Source organism: Perissodus microlepis, chromosome 20 (genome assembly GCF_051167445.1).
Source record: "Perissodus microlepis isolate ML-2025 ecotype Zambia chromosome 20, ASM5116744v1, whole genome shotgun sequence".
In the NCBI taxonomy this organism is placed as follows: Eukaryota; Metazoa; Chordata; class Actinopteri; order Cichliformes; family Cichlidae; genus Perissodus; species Perissodus microlepis.
This window is the reverse complement of record NC_140480.1, coordinates 32468074-32486282: the sequence shown is the minus strand read 5'-3', so window position 1 is coordinate 32486282 and position 18209 is coordinate 32468074. Positions and strand designations below refer to the sequence as shown.

Genomic DNA, 18209 nt, shown 5'->3' with positions numbered 1-18209 from the left:
TATAGGAGTGCTCCCACAGGCACAGAGGGACCAGGATGAATGCCACTGCAATACGAATGTCTGTCAGAAATTTGGCTTTAAACTTTGACAAAAATTGAATTAAAGCCACTGAATGATTCAGGATTAAGATCTACTTATATTTGTAACATATATTGGTACCTAAATTGTGTAAACATTAAATGTTTATTTGAGTTAACTGTTAAATCAAATTATGAGCTGAGGTTTTTGTTTTAATGTTATAAAAATACAAATCTGCGTTACAGATTATATTGGGTCACATGATCACAAGCACGTCACCACCACCTTCTACCGTGATGACGCAATCCCCCCTCCCCAAGAAATAAAAGCTAAATTTTTAATTTAATAAAATAAATCTTTTTTTTTTTTTTTTAAATCATATTTAATATTTGTTTTTTTTTAATCTGAAATGTTTCTTTGTTGTTTTTTTTATAGTAAATAAAATGATGTCGTGGACTCAGACACAGTCCCGACCCCTCCACTCAACCCCCCTCACGCCTTCCCCCTCCCAGATCTTCTCGGTCCTCTCGACACTCTGCAGGATGGACGTCGTAAATCAGGTACAAACACTCCACATCCGCCTTTTTATATATATATATTTCACCTGTCTGCTGCGGGTTGATCAGCTGTGGGTTCGGGTTGTGTTCGTGTTTCGGTTCGGAATTTGTTTGCATTTTGCCTCCCGGTAAAGCATCTCCGTGTCGGCCGCAGGAGGCGGCTCCGACAGCTGGCGGAGGATGCCCGGGAGGAGGACAGGGAGAGACGGAGGGGAGAGGCTCTCCGGACCGGGCTCGGTTCTTCATGGTGGTCCATATGTTTGTGTGTTTGTACCACTGTGTGTGTGTGTGTGGGAGGGAGGGGGATGTGAGGCGGACTGCGGGAGGTTTGGAAACAGGAGCGGCTGTCTGGGGTTTCCATCCCTGCGCCACGGTGTCTGCAGGAGGCCTGAAACAAAAACGCACAAACATGAAATTGTCAGCAGCCCCGTGCGCCCGTGATGAAATGGTGTGTGTGTGTGTGTGTGTGTGTGTGTGTGTGTGTGTGTGTCTGTGTGTGTGTCTAGGCTTGTAAAATGGCAGCCGGGGGGGGGGGGGAGGGCGTCCTCTCTGCTCGGGATGCTGATGCTGATGATGTTGCGGGTCTGCCCGGATCTGTTTTTCTCTCGCCGTTTTCCTTCTACCTGATCCGCGTTATTTAACCCGGGTCTAAGCGGGTTCACCCAGTTGATTCAGCTGCTCCTCCTCTTCCTCCCACCCCTTCTCCTCCTCTCCTTCATCAGCTACCTTTTAAGATGGAGACCGAGAGAAATGCCAGCATTGCTTCGCCGTTCGTTTCTATCACAGCCCGATATTTCATATCCAGCTGTTGTTTCACAGCCGCTTTATTTTTACTGTTTTAAACTACAGAGGAGAAAAAAAGCCCGGGAAAGCTGATGAAAGCTGTTCTGTGTCAAACATGATTTCAGTCCAAAGCTGACTTCTGTCGGCCTCTTTGATCGCTTGCATTTAATTAATGATGTCATATCTGAGTGTTCTGTGTTACGCTCCATAACAAACTCCAGAATTTTACGTCCCTCCGTTTAAACGCAGTTTTTGTAGTTTCCCTCTGCAGAATCTAACTATGTCCACCACCAGGGGGCAGCATTTTTACAAGTGTTACAGATGTTACTGCTCGTTTCGTCTTTAATATTTTTTATGAACTTGTGGTGATTAAAACGAACCAATTAAAATCAGAAAACTCTTAAATCCTCGATTTCTGTTCCCAGAATATGTTTTAATGTAAAAATATAACTGACACATTTGCTTTTCCTGACTCTGTCATGAATAAATGTTACACTCAGATTAAATATGGCCAGTTGAGCCTATGTGATGATCTCTGTGAAGGAGAAGCTCTAAAACATTTGGTGTGAGGGCTTTTTTTCTGCTCTTGGCTTGTTTGTATCATAAAGAGGGGAAATCCAGCACAGAGGCCCAACCAAATATTCTGTTTTGGTCAAAGGGGAGGCACATAAGGCTGGATTGTTTCTCATAAAAGGACCATTGTAAACTCTGGGAATCTTGCACAGTCACTCTACTAGTGTCCAACAATAAAAATATGGCGTTGGACATGAGGAACAAATGGGTCCCCTTTAATGCTTTAATATTCACACGATGCACAAAATAAAAAAAAATCAGGGGCTCAGAAATGCTTTTTATTACAGACCACAGCAGCTGTACAGATGTCCAGTTTCACACATTTCTAGCTGATGCTCCTTTTTGTTTTTTGTTTTTTTGCCGGTAAAGCTGAGCTACCTTTTGGGCCCATCACAGCGTGTGTTTGACATGATGGTGGTTTAAAAACACATTCGTACTCCCAGTGCATTAAATTTAACAGTCTAGCAGTACTCTAGTCTTTTTTTTTTTTTTTTTCAGCGTGCTGTGATGTGCTTCAGAAGAAGAATCTCTCCAGGTGAGGAAGGGTAAAGGCCGAAGGATGTGTATGTTCACCATTTTCACACTTGTTTTTGACAAAAAAGATCTTGTTTTGAGGTTGAAAAAAATAATAATAAAATAGCTTTGTGCCATGTTAACCACATCCCAGAAAGCAAACACTTTCCATCTGCAACCAGATGGCTACAAATGAGTCCAAAACCCGTGGCTATGATCCTGCGCAGTCTATTTTAGATCTCAAAGGAGTGCACTATTGTTTGTGGAGGTGGTTTTCAAGCACGTTGTCCAAAATTTCATATTTGTGGGAAATGGATTTCACATCATATCTGGAATATTTTCAGCTCTCCTCTTGATTACATGGTCAGATGACGGCACTGCAGTTTGCATGGCTGCAGTATCTGGTTATCCTCCTCTGAGCTTGTGACCTTTTTACCCCTCGGCTGTAAAAGGCTGATGGGGCATTGTCGTCTCACTGACGGGCGGGCGAGCAGCATGGAAGTTTGTGAATGCAGAATGAGCCAACATATTAGCCCATTTACTAACAACCATTCATGAGTTCGAGTCTCGGTGACCTCGACCTTAAGGTGAAAAACTTGGTGAAACTTGAGAGCAGGGCCACATAGGATTTTGAAATTGGTACCGTAGCTGTGTCTGTTAGGAGGCTGAGGGGTAGCACTGGTGGGTGCAAATATTTTACACAGATGTTGTAATGTTTGACACAAAGTCCCAAGGCCCACCCATGTGCCACAGCCTTTGGGAACCCTGATCTGTGGTCTGTGTTGGATGGGGAACATCTGTAAAATAATGAAAGAAATGTTTTTACCTGAAGGGAAGTAAAGTCGGGGAATTTTTTTATGACCTGCAGGTGTGCAAAAGGTTGGGATTCTGGTCTGGTGGGACGAACAGACTCTAGTTTGAGAAGCCATTTTATTTTAAAGTTGCTGATTAAATGGTGCTGGTGTTTCAGCAGGAACGCACAAACTGCCAAGCAAAAAAATTCACAACATGGTGGAGAGTGGCACATTGCCATGGAGACTAAATTACTGTGCTGTGCATCACTTTTTAAAATTAAATCGGCGGTTTGTCTGCTACCTCAACTGCTGTATTACAGCAGTTGATGGATAAATGTGTCCACTCTGCAGCCAATCACAGACCCACCTTCCTGATCAGTTTATTCAGCTCTGATGTCGCAGGTACGAGGTGAACAGGAATGGAGACGGCTCAGTCCCCTGTGGAGCTTCCCGTACTGCACGTCACCAATGGAGACGGAACAAATTCCCGTCTCGCACACTGAAGCGTGTCAGTCAGTTATCCATGAGATTCATGTGTTTACTGACTGTTCCTGTAGCTTCTTTTGAATGTAAACAAATACTGAAAAGGGAATACTTTTATTCGATAAAGCTCCAGTTTAACTGTGAAAGGTAACAACTGAACGATGTTCCCTCCTACTGTCAGAGTCTCTGTCAGTAACCAATCATTTCAGCTCTGCTGGCTGGTTTTATTGGATGTTAACAACAGATTCTGGCATTGCTCCTCCTGAGATGAGCCCGCTCAGGCAGACCAGTGCAAAACTCCTAGAAGTCTGAGTCGACCTCAGCGCCGTCTGAGTATTCATCAGTTTAAAATATCAGCATTTAATTAATTACTATTTGCAGTTAAGGATCTCGTGCATTTTTATTCTGCTTTAAACTGTTATCTGCAACATTTGAGTCTTTCAGTCTTCACTCTTTCATTTCTGGAATATGTCTGCATATAAAGTGAAGGCAAAAGCATTCTATAAATTCCTGTTTTTCCATTGTTGTTTATTTTTACTTCATTATATTTTCATTAGCCCTGCGTCAGATTGGCAGCCTGTCATAACCAACCTCAGAGACAGTGTTATAGACAGTGTTATCTCTTTTTTTTGGTTTTATATAAAGTAGTGCCAGTTCACCACATGTGTCTCAAGTTACTTTATAATGTAAAGTCACAATATACAATAAAATAAAAATTTACTGGAAGTACTTTGATTATTAAACAGAACCTTTTAAAGTAATAAGTGATTTTGGGTTAAAATACTGCCATTATAAAGTGAAATTAACTGTATTTGATTACAAAAATAACTTTTTGCTTGTTTTTATTCTTTTATTGAGCCATAAGTGTGTCTGCAGTTATGTTTGGTAATGAATGTAATACTATAATATCCCTAAAGCCTGTTTAATACCTTATCCTTGGCACCTTTATGCGAGTGTTGAATATCCCACGAGCCGAGCAGCAGGTTGAAATCTGAGAGGAAGAATAGATCTGTTTGTTTGAACACGGTGCATGATGCTGTCTGTTTGCAAGATGTGCTTGATGTGTATTTAAATCTGAAATGAAGTTCAATTTAAAATGAAGGATTGTGACATTGAACGCATTATAATTCATGTTTAGGTACATGTTTAACTCATTTTAAATGAAGAATAATCAAAGCAGTGACTCAGTCATTGTCAAAAAGCTGAAACATGAAAGTGTTCCCAGAAAAAGAGGTGATGATTTCAGATAATCTGGCAATGATTTTTGCAATGTTTAAAGAATTTCATGCATTTGTTCTCAAGTAATTGGATCATTATCAAAGTCTCAAAAATCATAATAAATCTGTTAAGTCATTCACATCCAATTCTGTTAATTCTGAAGATTTCTGCGTTGAATTGTTCCAAATATTTTTCAAACGATCCAAAAACATTTGCCAGTTTTTCTTCATTCCTGCGTGTAGAAAAACGTCCCTGAAACGCTCTGGAATCAGAACAAAGTTGTTGTTCTGACATTTTTAAAATTTCCCTGCACAACAAATCTTCTCCCGATCAGTGAAAATGAGTCCAGCTTTTTTTCATTAAAGCTGAAATGAAGTGGTGAGAAAATCATTTCAACATCCAGAAACACATGCAAGGATCAATAAGACTGAAGGACTATTACACAGCAAACAGCGGGTTTCCATGTGCAGTTAGATCGTCTCCTACAACATAAGAAAAACTGTTCAGATTATTGCAATAAAGAAACTACTTTGTTGTGCAGTTGTGAATAACATGCATACAAAAATATTATATACAGATAAATTCTGTTGCTTATTGCATGATGAGATTATCATGACGGTCTCCTCTCCACTCCCAGTGTCTGCATTTTAGACCTGCAGTCTGAATCATTCATTAAGTCAGCTGACTCGGTATGATGGGAATGTTTTTTTTTTTTTGTTTTTTTTTTTTGTTTTTTTTTTTAATGTTGCCAATATTCTCAGTGAATCGTTATTATTGATAACAACAGTTGAGCTCAAAGTTTCTCTTGATAGAAAGTCTAAACATGTCGTTGATGGTTAATAGAAATAAGTCCATCAAACCACGCTGACCCTCCTCTCTGCCACCTAGCATCTCTGTAGGTGTTGGTTTGCTTGTTTTTGTTTTTCTAGGATGGTTTTAAAGTACAGAAAAGTTTGGAAATATTTTGGGGAAAAAGTTTTCTTCCAAATGTGTCATTTAGCAGAAATGATGCTGCTGTTTATGATGTTCTGGCCCTGAGTGAAAGTGCTCCTGAACAGCAGGAGAACCGCGTGCTCGTCTTTCGTCAGGCTGCTCGGATGAACATAATTAACCAGTGTGTGTCTTTCTGTCTGCAGCTGGTGGCCCAGGGTCAGTTCAGGGTGCTGAAGGTTCCTCTGGGCTTCATTAAGGTCCTAGAATGGGTGAGTTCATCAGACCAACAGCTGCACCACAAAAACCTGCAACCACAGCACAGATGCACTGTATCCTCCAGAGTTTTTAAGGACGTATAACTCCCGGAGCTGAGTTCACGTTCATGTTTAAAGCTCAGAAACATCATACACCATCAGAGTTTAATGGTTCACCTTAGATGAAAGTACAATTCACACATATCCATGATCATGTATGAACGAAAAATTTTCTTCTGTTTAACAGCTGACCAGCTTTAATGTTAATATTTAAAGTACGCATTCATGACTTGTAATAAAAACATATAATAAAACATAAAAATCTTATACTGTATCAGTTTTATTCTATGTTTGTAGCCTTTAAGCTGCTAAAAGTTCACTAACTGCAGGTATGATTCAGCTCCTACTATTAACGAGCTAACCTTCTGGTTTTATTTTGAAATAAATTGTAGATGCCAGCATCCACACAGCAGGGGGCGCTGTAGGGAGATTGTTGTGGTTTAAAATGTTGTTGTTCCTCCCCCCACTGTGCTTTAGTGTATGTGTGTTGTTGTTTTTTTGTTGTTTTTTTTTTTTTTTTTCTAAACATTTAACTTGGTGGTTTCATTAATTACAACAATAGTTAAACTGTTTAATGTTGAGTGTACAGCTCCGCTCAACTCGCTCTTCTTTTGGTTTTTCGTTGTGGATAAAACCTCGTACATCAGCTCAGTCTGGAGGGTTTTTAAAAACATTTTAGGGACCTCATAACTTCATAGGTGCAGGAGATATACACATGAATTTTTCAGATGTATTAAAGTTTTCATTACAAAAAACTCAGTGTGCTTCAGCATCATGGGATGTATCATAGTTTAAACTATGTTACAGTAGCAGAAACAAGCAACGGTACTCCTGGTTGTTTGATCTGATTTATGATTGTTCACTGTGGGGGGAAAAAACAACTTAAAATGAATTTTCAGTGAAATTTCAGGAGTCATTTCATCATCTGATATAAGTATCTGCTCAAAACAACCTTTAGCATATAAAACGTCTCCTTTTATTTATGTCTGTGAAGGTTCTCAGTCATCCAGGTCATTGTAGTCTAAGGAGCTTGGAAGGAAAAACCGTCTGGACTTTAAGTTGCTTGAAGACGTTTTACCTCTCATCCAAGAAGCTTCTTCAGTTCTAGGGTCAATCCCCTCAAAGAGGGACAAAAGGACCTCCTGATGATCCTCTACCTAATCACTTGAGCCAAGGTGTGAAAACGGGTGTGGGTCACACGGGGGGGTCATTTTGTCCCTCCTTTGGGGGGATACTCCTACGTGGTTTAAATCTGGGACTCTCCACCATGTGACACTAGAACTGAAGAAGCTTCTCAGATGAGAGGTAAAACGTCTTCAAGCAACTTAAAGAAGTTCAGACGCTTTTTCTTTGCAAGCTCCTTTAGACTCCTTTTATTTACATTTTCACACCAGACTCGTCAAAAGAATCCCTGGTCGTGGTTCTTTGTTTATAATATGATCATATTTTTAGCAGCAGCGATGTTCATGTGTTGTATGTAACGGTTTCGACATCTCACATTGATAACAGAGGGTCTCAGGTACAGACTTCTGTGAAGATTGAAAACAAGCATAGACATAGGCATAGATCGGTTGTCTTAATGATTTAATTAGCAGGTAAGAGAGATCGGACACTGATAGCTTCATCAGTGATTACAGATCCTGTTGAAAGTGCTGTCTGTGGAGATCACTGTATGCTTCACCAAGAGAAATGGGGAATAAAGCATGGGAGGTCTCAGCCAGTGTGACTCAATACCTCAGATTAAATGTGAGCTTTTAGTTAGATGGACGTCCCAAAAACAAAAACTGCTAAATCTCAGTCCAGGCTGACCTTCACACACTAGCTGACAGGGCGCATGTTGACTTAACTTCATATATATGTTGTATTACATTGTCAGATCAACTCTATAAAACAAGTCTGAAAACATAAAACCTTTTCTAAACCTTCAAACAACAAGGAAATGGCTTATTCACAAATTCCACTGAGATGCCGAAGGCTGGATGGGAAGTGATGTAACAGCTTCAGCTCTCAGTACTGTATGTATGGTATTAAATATCGCACACCCACACACTGACTGAGCAGATGGTCACAGTCAGACGGCCCAATCCCTACTTGGCAACGTGGATGTGGGTTCATGCAGCCTCCTTGCAAGGACCAAGTGTGAATTTTCAGAATTGTGTGGATGTTTTATGGCAAATTTATAGGGAAATGGGGACAGTCGAAGCAGCGGTTCATCAAAGACTCGGCTGTTTGAGCCTCACTGCTGGTCCTCACATGTGTCTGAGTGTTGGCTAGAAGAGCATCACAGCTGGTGTCTACAGATGTGGCAACAGCTGTAGAAAAGCAGGGACGCTTTTTGGGACTCTAGTTGTGACACTAGTGGCAAAGCGGGAGCACTAGTGGGATCTTTTTGGCAACGATTTGTTCCAACAATGGTCTGGTATCAAGCCTGTTTCTTCTTAGATGTGCACACTTTTTTGTTTTTTGCACTTTCTTTTGCACAGTAACATATCTACCCTGGTTCAAAGTAGGTGTGCTGAGTGTCAGGTTTTTAGTTATCAGCAGGTAAAAGCAGAACAATCTCAAAATCCCTATCCCTGCCCCCAATCACAGGGCAGGGATAGCTCAGTAGGTAGAGTGGTCGCCCCATGATTGGGGACTATAAGGGGTTTGGAAATTTAAAAAAAATAAAAACTAGCAAAAACTGCAGACCTCCTTACAAACCACATCATATTATACATACAGGAGTTTAAATTTTGACTCCTGGATACAAGATGATGAAAATAAATCATCTGGATCTTCATGCATGTAAATCGCGCAAGGCTGCGAACATCTTAATGATGACCCTGGTTTCACTTTCCTCCACGTTCTGTAGCAAAAACGTCACCAAGTTCCTCCCGCTGACTCAACGTGAAGCCTGTTTTCATCAGGCCGCTGAAGTCGGTGTGCACAGCTCTGTGAGGCCGAGGCGGTTGTTGGTTCGGTTCCTGTCTGATACGCAAAGCTTTGCAATGAGTCACTAAACATAGACGTGATGATGAGTCATCATCCTGCAGGAGCCAGCGCCTCCTCTGCTTCAGCAGAACTGCATATATATGTATTTTTTTTTAAAAATGGCAGCAATTTTTAGCCACAGGAAGGTCACGTCCATGAAAAATTGTTTTTACTGAGGATGCTGTTTGCAGGTCAAAGGTCAGGTGACACAATCATGTCAGTTTCTTCATCCTAAAGCGAGTCTATAAATGCATGTAACAGTTTAGTGTTGCTAAATTCAGTGCAATATTTGAGCAATTGCAAAAACCTGCCTGCAAGTGCTGAATTTATTTATTTTATCAATAAAAAATTAATTAAGCCGTCCTAATGAACCCAAATAACTTTCTCTACAAAAACACAGCTTCTCCTCTTGGAGGCAAATAAGTCTTCAGTCTCTTTGTGATATAATCATGATTTTTTTTATTTATTTTTTTTCTAGTCTGTTGAGTCAAAAAGAGTGACCTCTGTGCAAAACCACGAATACATCAGTGTTTTGGATTTTGGTCAGACTAAAAGGAAATGGAAATTAGAACCTGGAACAACTTTAGGAGTCAGATGAAAATGCTGTGCTATGCCACATACAGGAGGATACCACTGCTGCAAGTAATGCTTGTGATGTGTTGTTGCTCCTCCTTCTTCCTCCCCAGTTCTTCGCCATCTTCGCCTTCTCCACCTGTGGCAGTTATTCCGGGATGTTCAAGATTGCAGTGGAGTGCAAGAACCGGACGCAGAGCGACCTGAAAATAGAAGTGGAGTTTGAGTATCCCTTCAGGTCAGAACACGCACAGACGCCATAAACTCTGAAGCTAAAAATTATTGAATAAAAATTAAATATTTAAACTTCTTTCAGCTCACTTTTATTTATAAATGCTCCTCAGGCAGGACCCCTGGGTCCAAAGCTTTGAGGGGTGTTTTGACCAGATGGTGTGACTGTCGGAGCTCTAAAGTTATTAACTGTGTATTAGTTCTTGTTGGTCACCAATGTCTGAACCAAATGTTGTATTTCTTGCCAACTTCACTTTATCTTCACCTTCAATAACTTTAAACTCCTCTGTCAGACTCCACCAGGAGTATTTTCATGCCCCCACCTGTAAGTCTGAGAATAAAGAACCGATTTTCCTGGTTGGCGACTACTCCTCCTCGGCCGAATTCTTTGTCACCATCGGCGTCTTCGCCTTCCTGTACTCTACAGCGGCTCTCAGCATTTACGTCTTCTTCTTTGAAAAGTACAAGGAGAACAACAAGGGCCCACTGATCGTAAGTACAGCCACCCGACTTCCCAGTTGACCTCTGAAAAACCTGCCTCACTCTGTCTTTGTGCCGTTTCAGGACCTGGGAGTCACTGGAGTGTTTGCCTTCATGTGGCTGGTGAGTTCGGCAGCCTGGGCCAAAGGTCTGTCCGACGTAAAGACTGCGACCAACCCGGATGAAGTCATCACTATGATCCCCGCCTGTAAAGAGGATGAGAACAGCTGCCGTGAAGTCCACGACCCGGTTATGTCTGGATTGAACACCTCTGTGGTAAGACTTTCACTGGGCCTGAGCACATCTGAGTCTTGCCATAGGATGGGGAAACTTTGAGAAGTTCATGGATACTACAATACTAGAATGTCAGTACTGACCTCTATAAAGGACAGAATATTACTGAGAAATGTCTGTAGGTTCTGAGTCATCCAGGGCACGAGAGTCTTAAGCACTCGAGTAAAAAGAAATTGGACTTCTTTCACATGAGCCAAGGTGTGACCCTGACGACTCGCCTGATGACAGAGTAGGTAAGAGACTCTCGGGACCATGTCCAAAGTGACGGCGCCTGTTACACACCGGCCTAGAGCCAGAGTGCAACACAAGGAAAGCAAAAGAAGATCGCAAAGAAGTCAATCACACAGCCACGGCTTTACAATGACTAGTTGTTTTATTAACTGGAGAGGTAATGAGCGTCAGGGTGGGCATGGCCAAAACAACAAACAAAACGCACTAGAAATAAAACAGAACTAACTTACCTATAGTGATAAAACCACAAAAGAAAATACAAGCCTCTTACCTGTCTTCACTAACCAAAACAGGAGAAAAAGGTTCTAAAAAGCAACGTCTTCCCACCCCTACAGCTACCATGTCCAGTTAGAGGTCTTTTTACACTATTTACACTGCAGCCTAGCTCTTCTAATCCCAGAAAACTCAGTCACACAGCACACGGGGCCAAACGCGCAGCTCGCTGGAAACAGGAAGCAGGAGGGGCTGCCGGCCTAGTCAGGTCCCAATTTGTAGCCGGCCTCATTCCATCTTCCACCGATGGTCAGCCTCCACCTGGAAACTTACATAGCACAAACATCAGAGTACAAACAACGCCCCCCTCTGGTGTGGTGAGTGACAGTACCACACGGAAACAATGACCTGGCTCATAACAGCGCCTCAAGAGGAACTCATGAGCAGTTAGAACAGAAGAAGCGGTCTTAAAAAAGGAAGTCCAGTAGTCTTCAACTCGAGCTTAAGATTAATGAGAGATTTAAAAAAAAAAAAAAAAAAAAAAAAAAAAATTCAACATGTCAAAGAAGCAAGATTTCAGATATATCAACTAAATGACATAAACTAAATAACAATGACACGTTTAGCACCGGATTATAAAGAAAACTGGTGCTGGATCAAACTCTTTCTGATGTTTATTGAAGATGGGTTTAAATTCACTTGTTTCAGGTCAGTGACATGTTTAATTCTGCCTTAAAGTAAGACAGATTTGACACCTGGCTGTTTTTGTACTGATGAAGTAACTGCTGACGGGGCACTCACACTTTGTCCTCCTTATTTTCCTCCTCTTCCTTTCTACCTTTCGCTTTAGTGGATTATCTTCCTCCATCTGACCCTATCCGTAGCATCCTCCTCCTGCTCCGCCACATCAACCCTCTGCATGTCCTCTTTCACTAGAACCATAGATCTTCTCTGAGGTCGTCCTCTTTTCCTCCTACCTAGCAGCTCCATCTTAAAAATCCAGTCGATCAGTGTACATGCCCAAACCCTCTCAGCCTTGCCTCTCTGACTTTGTGTCCAAACCGCTCGACCTGAGCCGTCCCTCTGATGGACTCATTTCTAATCTTGGTCACACCCAGCTCGACCTCCTGTCTTGCTGTCAGTGCCACTGTCTCCAAACCATACAGTATAGCAGGTGTCATTACCATCTTGTAAACCTCCCCTTTCTCTCTTGCTGCTACCCTTCTGTCACTCCTGCTCCTCTTCACTTATCTTGTGCGCTGTCGGTTGCTTTAGATGATTGATCGTGAGACAGGTGATCTTTTTCTTTTCATTTTCACTATCAACCCTGCTCCCTGTTACTGTAACCTAAATACATGAAGAAGAAAAAAACCTTTATGCCCCTAAATTTCAAGGTGCCTCCATGATTTACTTTTATTAATCGGGATGCTAACTTAAGCTAATGAATACAGTTTATTTTCAGTTATTGTTTGTACTTTGGATGGTAGAAGGCATTAAAAAAAAAAAGAAAACAAAATCAGTTCTTTATCAAATGAGGGTGGATTTGGGAACCTCTTGGAGCTGAAAGAAACTCTTAAAGCACTGAAGATTGCATTTGCTATATTTAGTAACTCAGTGAGGCCTCAACCCCAATAATGCAAAACTTAAAGCCATAATATACTTTAAATGGCCGAGTTATCCCCATTCACCTAAAACAGGTGAATTTCTGTCTTTTGTCCTGCCTGCCTCTTCTCACTCCTAAGCTGTCGCAGCCCAGCTGTCATTCTACCAGAGGATTCTTCCTGTCAAAAGGGAGTTTTTCCTTCCCACTGTTGCCAAGTGGCCAAGTGCTTGCTCATAGTAGGTCATCTGTCTTTTGGGGTTTGTTTCTAATATTGTAGGGTTTTTGCCTTGAGGTCACCTTGAGATGACTGTTGTGAATCGGTGCTATATTTAAAAAAAAAAAAAAAAAAAAAAAAAAAAAAAAAAAAATACTGATGCATTCAACTGCAAAGTTCTAAGCTATTTTAACATGGGAGTCTATTGGGATTGACTAGGTTTTGCAGAAGTGGCCATTGGAGGAAGTGCAGCTCTTGGCACTTCTATCAGAATCTGAATTTGGTAACAGAGAATGACGTGATAACCCTCACCCTCTCCTCTTGCAGGCATTTGGTTTCATTAACCTGATCCTGTGGGTTGGAAACCTCTGGTTCGTCTTTAAGGAGACGGGCATCATCGCTCCCTTCATGCGGGCTCCGCCTCCTGAGAGCAAGCCTGCCGCACCCGATGCCTACGGCCAGCAGGGAGCCTATGAGCAAGACCCGTATGCCAGCAACCAGGGAGGCTACCAACCTGACTACAGCCAGCAGGGATACAACCAGGTGAGCAGACGCACTGATGATGCTGGTAACGTCAAACCTGGAACCTCAAGGGAAGAGTTTAGCTGAAGCTTTGTGACTCGGTGATGTGATTTTGGTTGAAACATAATTTATCTCCTGATGACCTGTTTGATCAGAACAGACATCTGTAACATCTGCTATTCAGATGATGGGTCAGTTAATTACATTATATGTGATAATTAATGTATATGATAATTGTTTAAAACAGAAACACTTTGCTGCCCATGACTGTAGATTGACTTTTAGTCTTTCAGTCTGACATTTTACATACAAAATAAGTGATCATTAATCAAGAAAACTGAATAGCAGGCTGAATTCATCCTATGTATTTTTTTTATTTTTTATTTTTTGTCGTCCAGGAAGCGCAGTATGGTCAGGGCTATGGCCAGCAGGGGGCGCCCACCTCCTTCTCCAACCAGATGTGAGCTGACAGGAAGAAGGTGAGATTGTGGAGGCTTAGTGAAGTGCCTCCTTGCTGCATTTAAGTTGAAAGTTCAATTTGGAGCATCACTTTTAGTATGTTGGGCCCTCTAATTTCTGTTTCTTGGAGTCAGAAGTTTCCATATTTAAAACTGAGGTTGCAGTACGACGACATCAGCTAGGTGCAAAGCATGCACACAGATATCTTCCAATTATTAACAGACTATTAAAACACTAGAATTTCACTCACCAAAACTGAAGAGCAAACCACTCGATGGCACATCCCTCACATCGAGCCATCATATTTCTCAGTTTAGTTAAAAATACAAGAGGGTCCCAGTTCAGTTTAGCAGGTTGAGTAGGTAACCCATACACCATAAGGCTAATGCAAAGGTCCAGAGTGGAATCCACCTAAAGGCCACTTACTGTTCATCTTCGCCCTCATTTTTCTCCTAGATTTCCTGTCTGCTCTCCACTGTTCTATCACAATATCCAAAAATATATTTAATGAATGCTCAGGCTTTGTACCAGGCTCTAAACATGATTTTTATTTTATTGATGTGAAGCCAGACACTTTAACACAGCAGTCTCTGGGGATTGGCTGATTTTTGGAGTCTGCCTCAAGTGGCCATTAATGGAACTGCAGTTTTGCCAATTAACCAAACCCAAGGACCTCTATCAGAATGTTTTTTCACATCTTTAAATATGTGAGCTAATACTGTGCTCATCTGCTGTGTATTTATTGAAACAATCATGAAGGTAAAGCTTCATATTCATGCGTAGGAATGTTGTGAAATGTTTGGGGCTCTATAGGGGGACTAAGATGTCATCCTCGTTTATTTTCTCTCGCTATTTTTAGGGATTTGACTGTAAATTTTAAAGATTAAATATTGTATTTTTGTTTCTGGTTTCTCCAGGATGAGGATTAGTTTTTAGTCACTGACGCAAAACATTAAACTCGAGGTTAATGTTGCTTTTTCAAAAAGACTCGTCGGTGAATGAAGGTCATTTGAAAAAAGCCAGCAGCTTTTTTTATTTATTTAATCTGATTTTTTTCCATTTGTCTTTCCTTCACAGGACAAGTCGGAGTGAACCAACAGTGGGTCGCTTGCAACCAACCCACAATGTGACACTCCTGGCTGCAAAGTTAATGGGTGGGGTGGGGGAGGGATGAGGGGAAAGGGGGGGTTAGATGTTCACTACAATGAATTGATGTGTAAATGACTAAAAAAGAGTTATAGATAATAAATCCACAACTTGAAGAATCCACCAAGACATCGGTGACGAATAGAAACCTGAAACCAGTGACGATGTTGATAAGAGTTATTCATATTAATTAATCTGTGGAGAGAATGTATGTTTGTGTTGTATAGATATCACTATGAACAGATATATAATATAGACTGAAATGTTTCCTGTTTCCTATTGAGCTGCCCTGCCCAAAGTTTTATGCCCCGCCTCCTTACATCAGCAAACCAGATTCACACCAGCCAATCGTGAAGCTGTTGAGACTGGGTCCACACTGAGAAAAATCCAATGAAAACCCGATTTAAACCAAAATGAGAACCACATTAAACAAACTAACAGAGCGTCTGCCAACATCACCTCCCCGCTGCATGTAAATATCAAACAGGAAGTGATGTCAATCTGGGCACGTAGTAAAACCCAGTCCGGCCTACAGCATCACAGTGACGCCCGGTGGAAACTGGATCCAAAATGGCCCCTCGTCATTACAGTTTGCACAGTTTGTGTGTTTAATGGGCTCAGCCGAACTTTGATCTGCTGTGTGTTACATTCCAGCTGCAGAAACGTCCATCTGGACAATCACCGCCGCTAAAACTAAGCCAGATCTGATTCTACTGGCTTCTACTTTGGGTCTAAACTCGGCTAAGACCAATCTGATGATTTCGATGTACTGCTATGATGCAATGGAAACGCCCATCAGGAGCAGGCAGTACAGTTCACTGCCCCTCAAAGGGCTTCCAGATTTAAACCAATTAGAAAGTGAAGGTGGGCTTTTGGAGGTGGGGAGCCTAAAGAGAGACAAATGAATGGAAGACCAAGTATGGGATAATTATTTGGACTGACTTATGCAAAGCCTCTGACTTTGCTTTGTTCACAAAGATCAGAGGTTTTAAGCAACAGCTGTTTCCAGTACACGATAAATATCTTTACCTGGAAACGGTTTCTATGCGGACAGCAGCTGATGATTACATCCTGATACAAGTTGTTGTGCTATGAGTCTACATTTGTGGCATCAACAACTCAATGGCAGACCAAAATTTTAGATGACTGGTTTCTTAGAGTTTTTCCACCTTGATGGGGGTAAATTTCCCCACTTGGAAACTCACTTTTCCCATTCTAAATGGTGGCGATGTGAAAATTCAGAGCACAAAATTCAGTTAAGATTCCTCCATGACTTACATGTTGATCTCAGTTATTGGCTTAAATCTTCAGATGGATGCTTCTGTCAGCGAGCTACTTTGAAATGTTGAAATTGTTTTTTACATTTATTTTAATTTGTCTTCTGTTAGCCAATCGAGTCTTTCTGGAAAGTTCTGGGTCTATATAAAAGTGATGCTTCTTCCTCCTCTTCTTCTTGGGTTGTTTTTCTTGAAAGTGAAGCTGTTTTTAGCGTCGGTATCTTCCTCCCGCATGGTGACGTGTTTACTGCTTGTGTCGTTCAGTATCTGAAGATCAGTGTGATTCTACTTCCTGTTTCCTGTGTGTGTGTGCGTGTGTGAGACCATTACCTGTCCATACCACTTCATTGGCTCTTTTAATCCTTTCTCTCATCTTTTATGCTTTTAATTCTCCTCCATTCACTTTTCTTTCTTTCCTTGTTTTTTTTTTTTTTTTTTTTTTTTTTTACCCTCCCTCTTTATTCTTCATCATCCTCTTCTCCACCTCTGTGATGTGTCCTCTTGTGTCACAATAGTCTACTCGGCATCAGTAACCATGGCGATGGTGTTGACAGTGATGATGTGTGTGACTTGTTGCTATGGAGACATCCCCAACCCAATTCCCCCTGCTGTGTTTATTCAATGGAAAGTTTCAATAAACGACAAACTCATCTCAGTCTGATTTTGTGTCTTTATACAGTCAAGTGAGCAAATGAAGGGGAAATGAAACTGGGAAGAAAAGGACACTATATGGGAAATGCACATGCTAGACCAGGGGTGGGCAACTCCAGGCCTCGAGTGCCGGTGTCCTGCAGGTTTTAGATGTGTCCTTGATCCAACACAGCTGATTCAAATTGCTAAATGTTCTCCTCAACATGTCTTGAAGTTCTCCAGAGGCCTGGTAATGAACAATCATTTGATTCACGTGTGTTGACGCAGGGTGAGATCTAAAACCTGCAGGACACCAGCACTCGAGGCCTGGAGTTGCCCACCCCTGTGCTAGACGCTTAAATAGATACTTGGCAAATGGACAGCTACTTTTATACCAATACTTCTATATAGTGCTTTCTACTCTGACCATTCAATGTGCGAGTACCCTGTTGGACCTCCTTTTGTCTTTGGTGCTACCTTAATTCTTTGTGGCATAAATTCATCGGGGTGCAGGAAACATTGCTCAGTTTCTGATGTGTTCCAGTCACTTCCAGGACCACAGGTGTATAAAATCAAGCACCCAGGCATGCAGACTGCTTCTACAAACATTTGTGAAAGAACGACTTGCTCTGACCTTGGTGAATTCCAACGTGGTACTGTGATATGATGCCGCCTGTGCAACAAGTCTGGCCGTGAAATTTTGTTTCTACTAAATACTCCAGTCAGCTGATAGCAGTATTATATGAAAGTGAAAGTGATTTTTGAACAACACCCATGAAGTGGTAGGCTACATAAAAATCACAGAATGGGGTCAGCAGGTACTGAGGCGCACAGAGGTCACCAACTAGGTGCAGAGTCAGTCACTACAGACGTCCAAACTCCTATTTGCCCTCAGATTGGCTTAAGAAACGTCCGTATGGAAATGGCCTGTATTTGTATAGCGCTTTTGGGTTTCTATGGCTGAGCAGCTGCACCTAAGCCTTACATCAGCGGGTGAGATGCAGTGAGTAAAGCACACTGGACTCTACTGCAGTGGAGACATGTTCTCTGGAGTGACAAATCACTCTTCTCCATCTAGCAATGGACGAGTCTGGTGGTCCTGTTCCAACATGCCTCGCACCAGTGAACAGAGCAAGGTCCAGAAAGACAAGGGTGAGAGAGTTTGGTGTGGAAGAAT

The 18209-nt window shown here is 41.6% G+C and overlaps 1 protein-coding gene across 1 annotated transcript; it reads left to right on the top strand.

Moving 5' to 3' along the window:
* Positions 1-453: 453 nt before the first annotated feature.
* On the top strand, positions 454-17057 carry LOC146364972 (synaptophysin-like). Its single transcript, XM_084916432.1, has 8 exons — positions 454-578; positions 6076-6141; positions 9846-9970; positions 10257-10455; positions 10528-10719; positions 13326-13541; positions 13919-13999; positions 15057-17057. The coding sequence occupies exons 1-7, from the start codon at positions 462-464 to the stop codon at positions 13982-13984; spliced, it is 981 nt and encodes a 326-aa protein (XP_084772558.1). The 5' UTR covers positions 454-461; the 3' UTR covers positions 13985-13999; positions 15057-17057.
* Positions 17058-18209: the final 1152 nt, after the last annotated feature.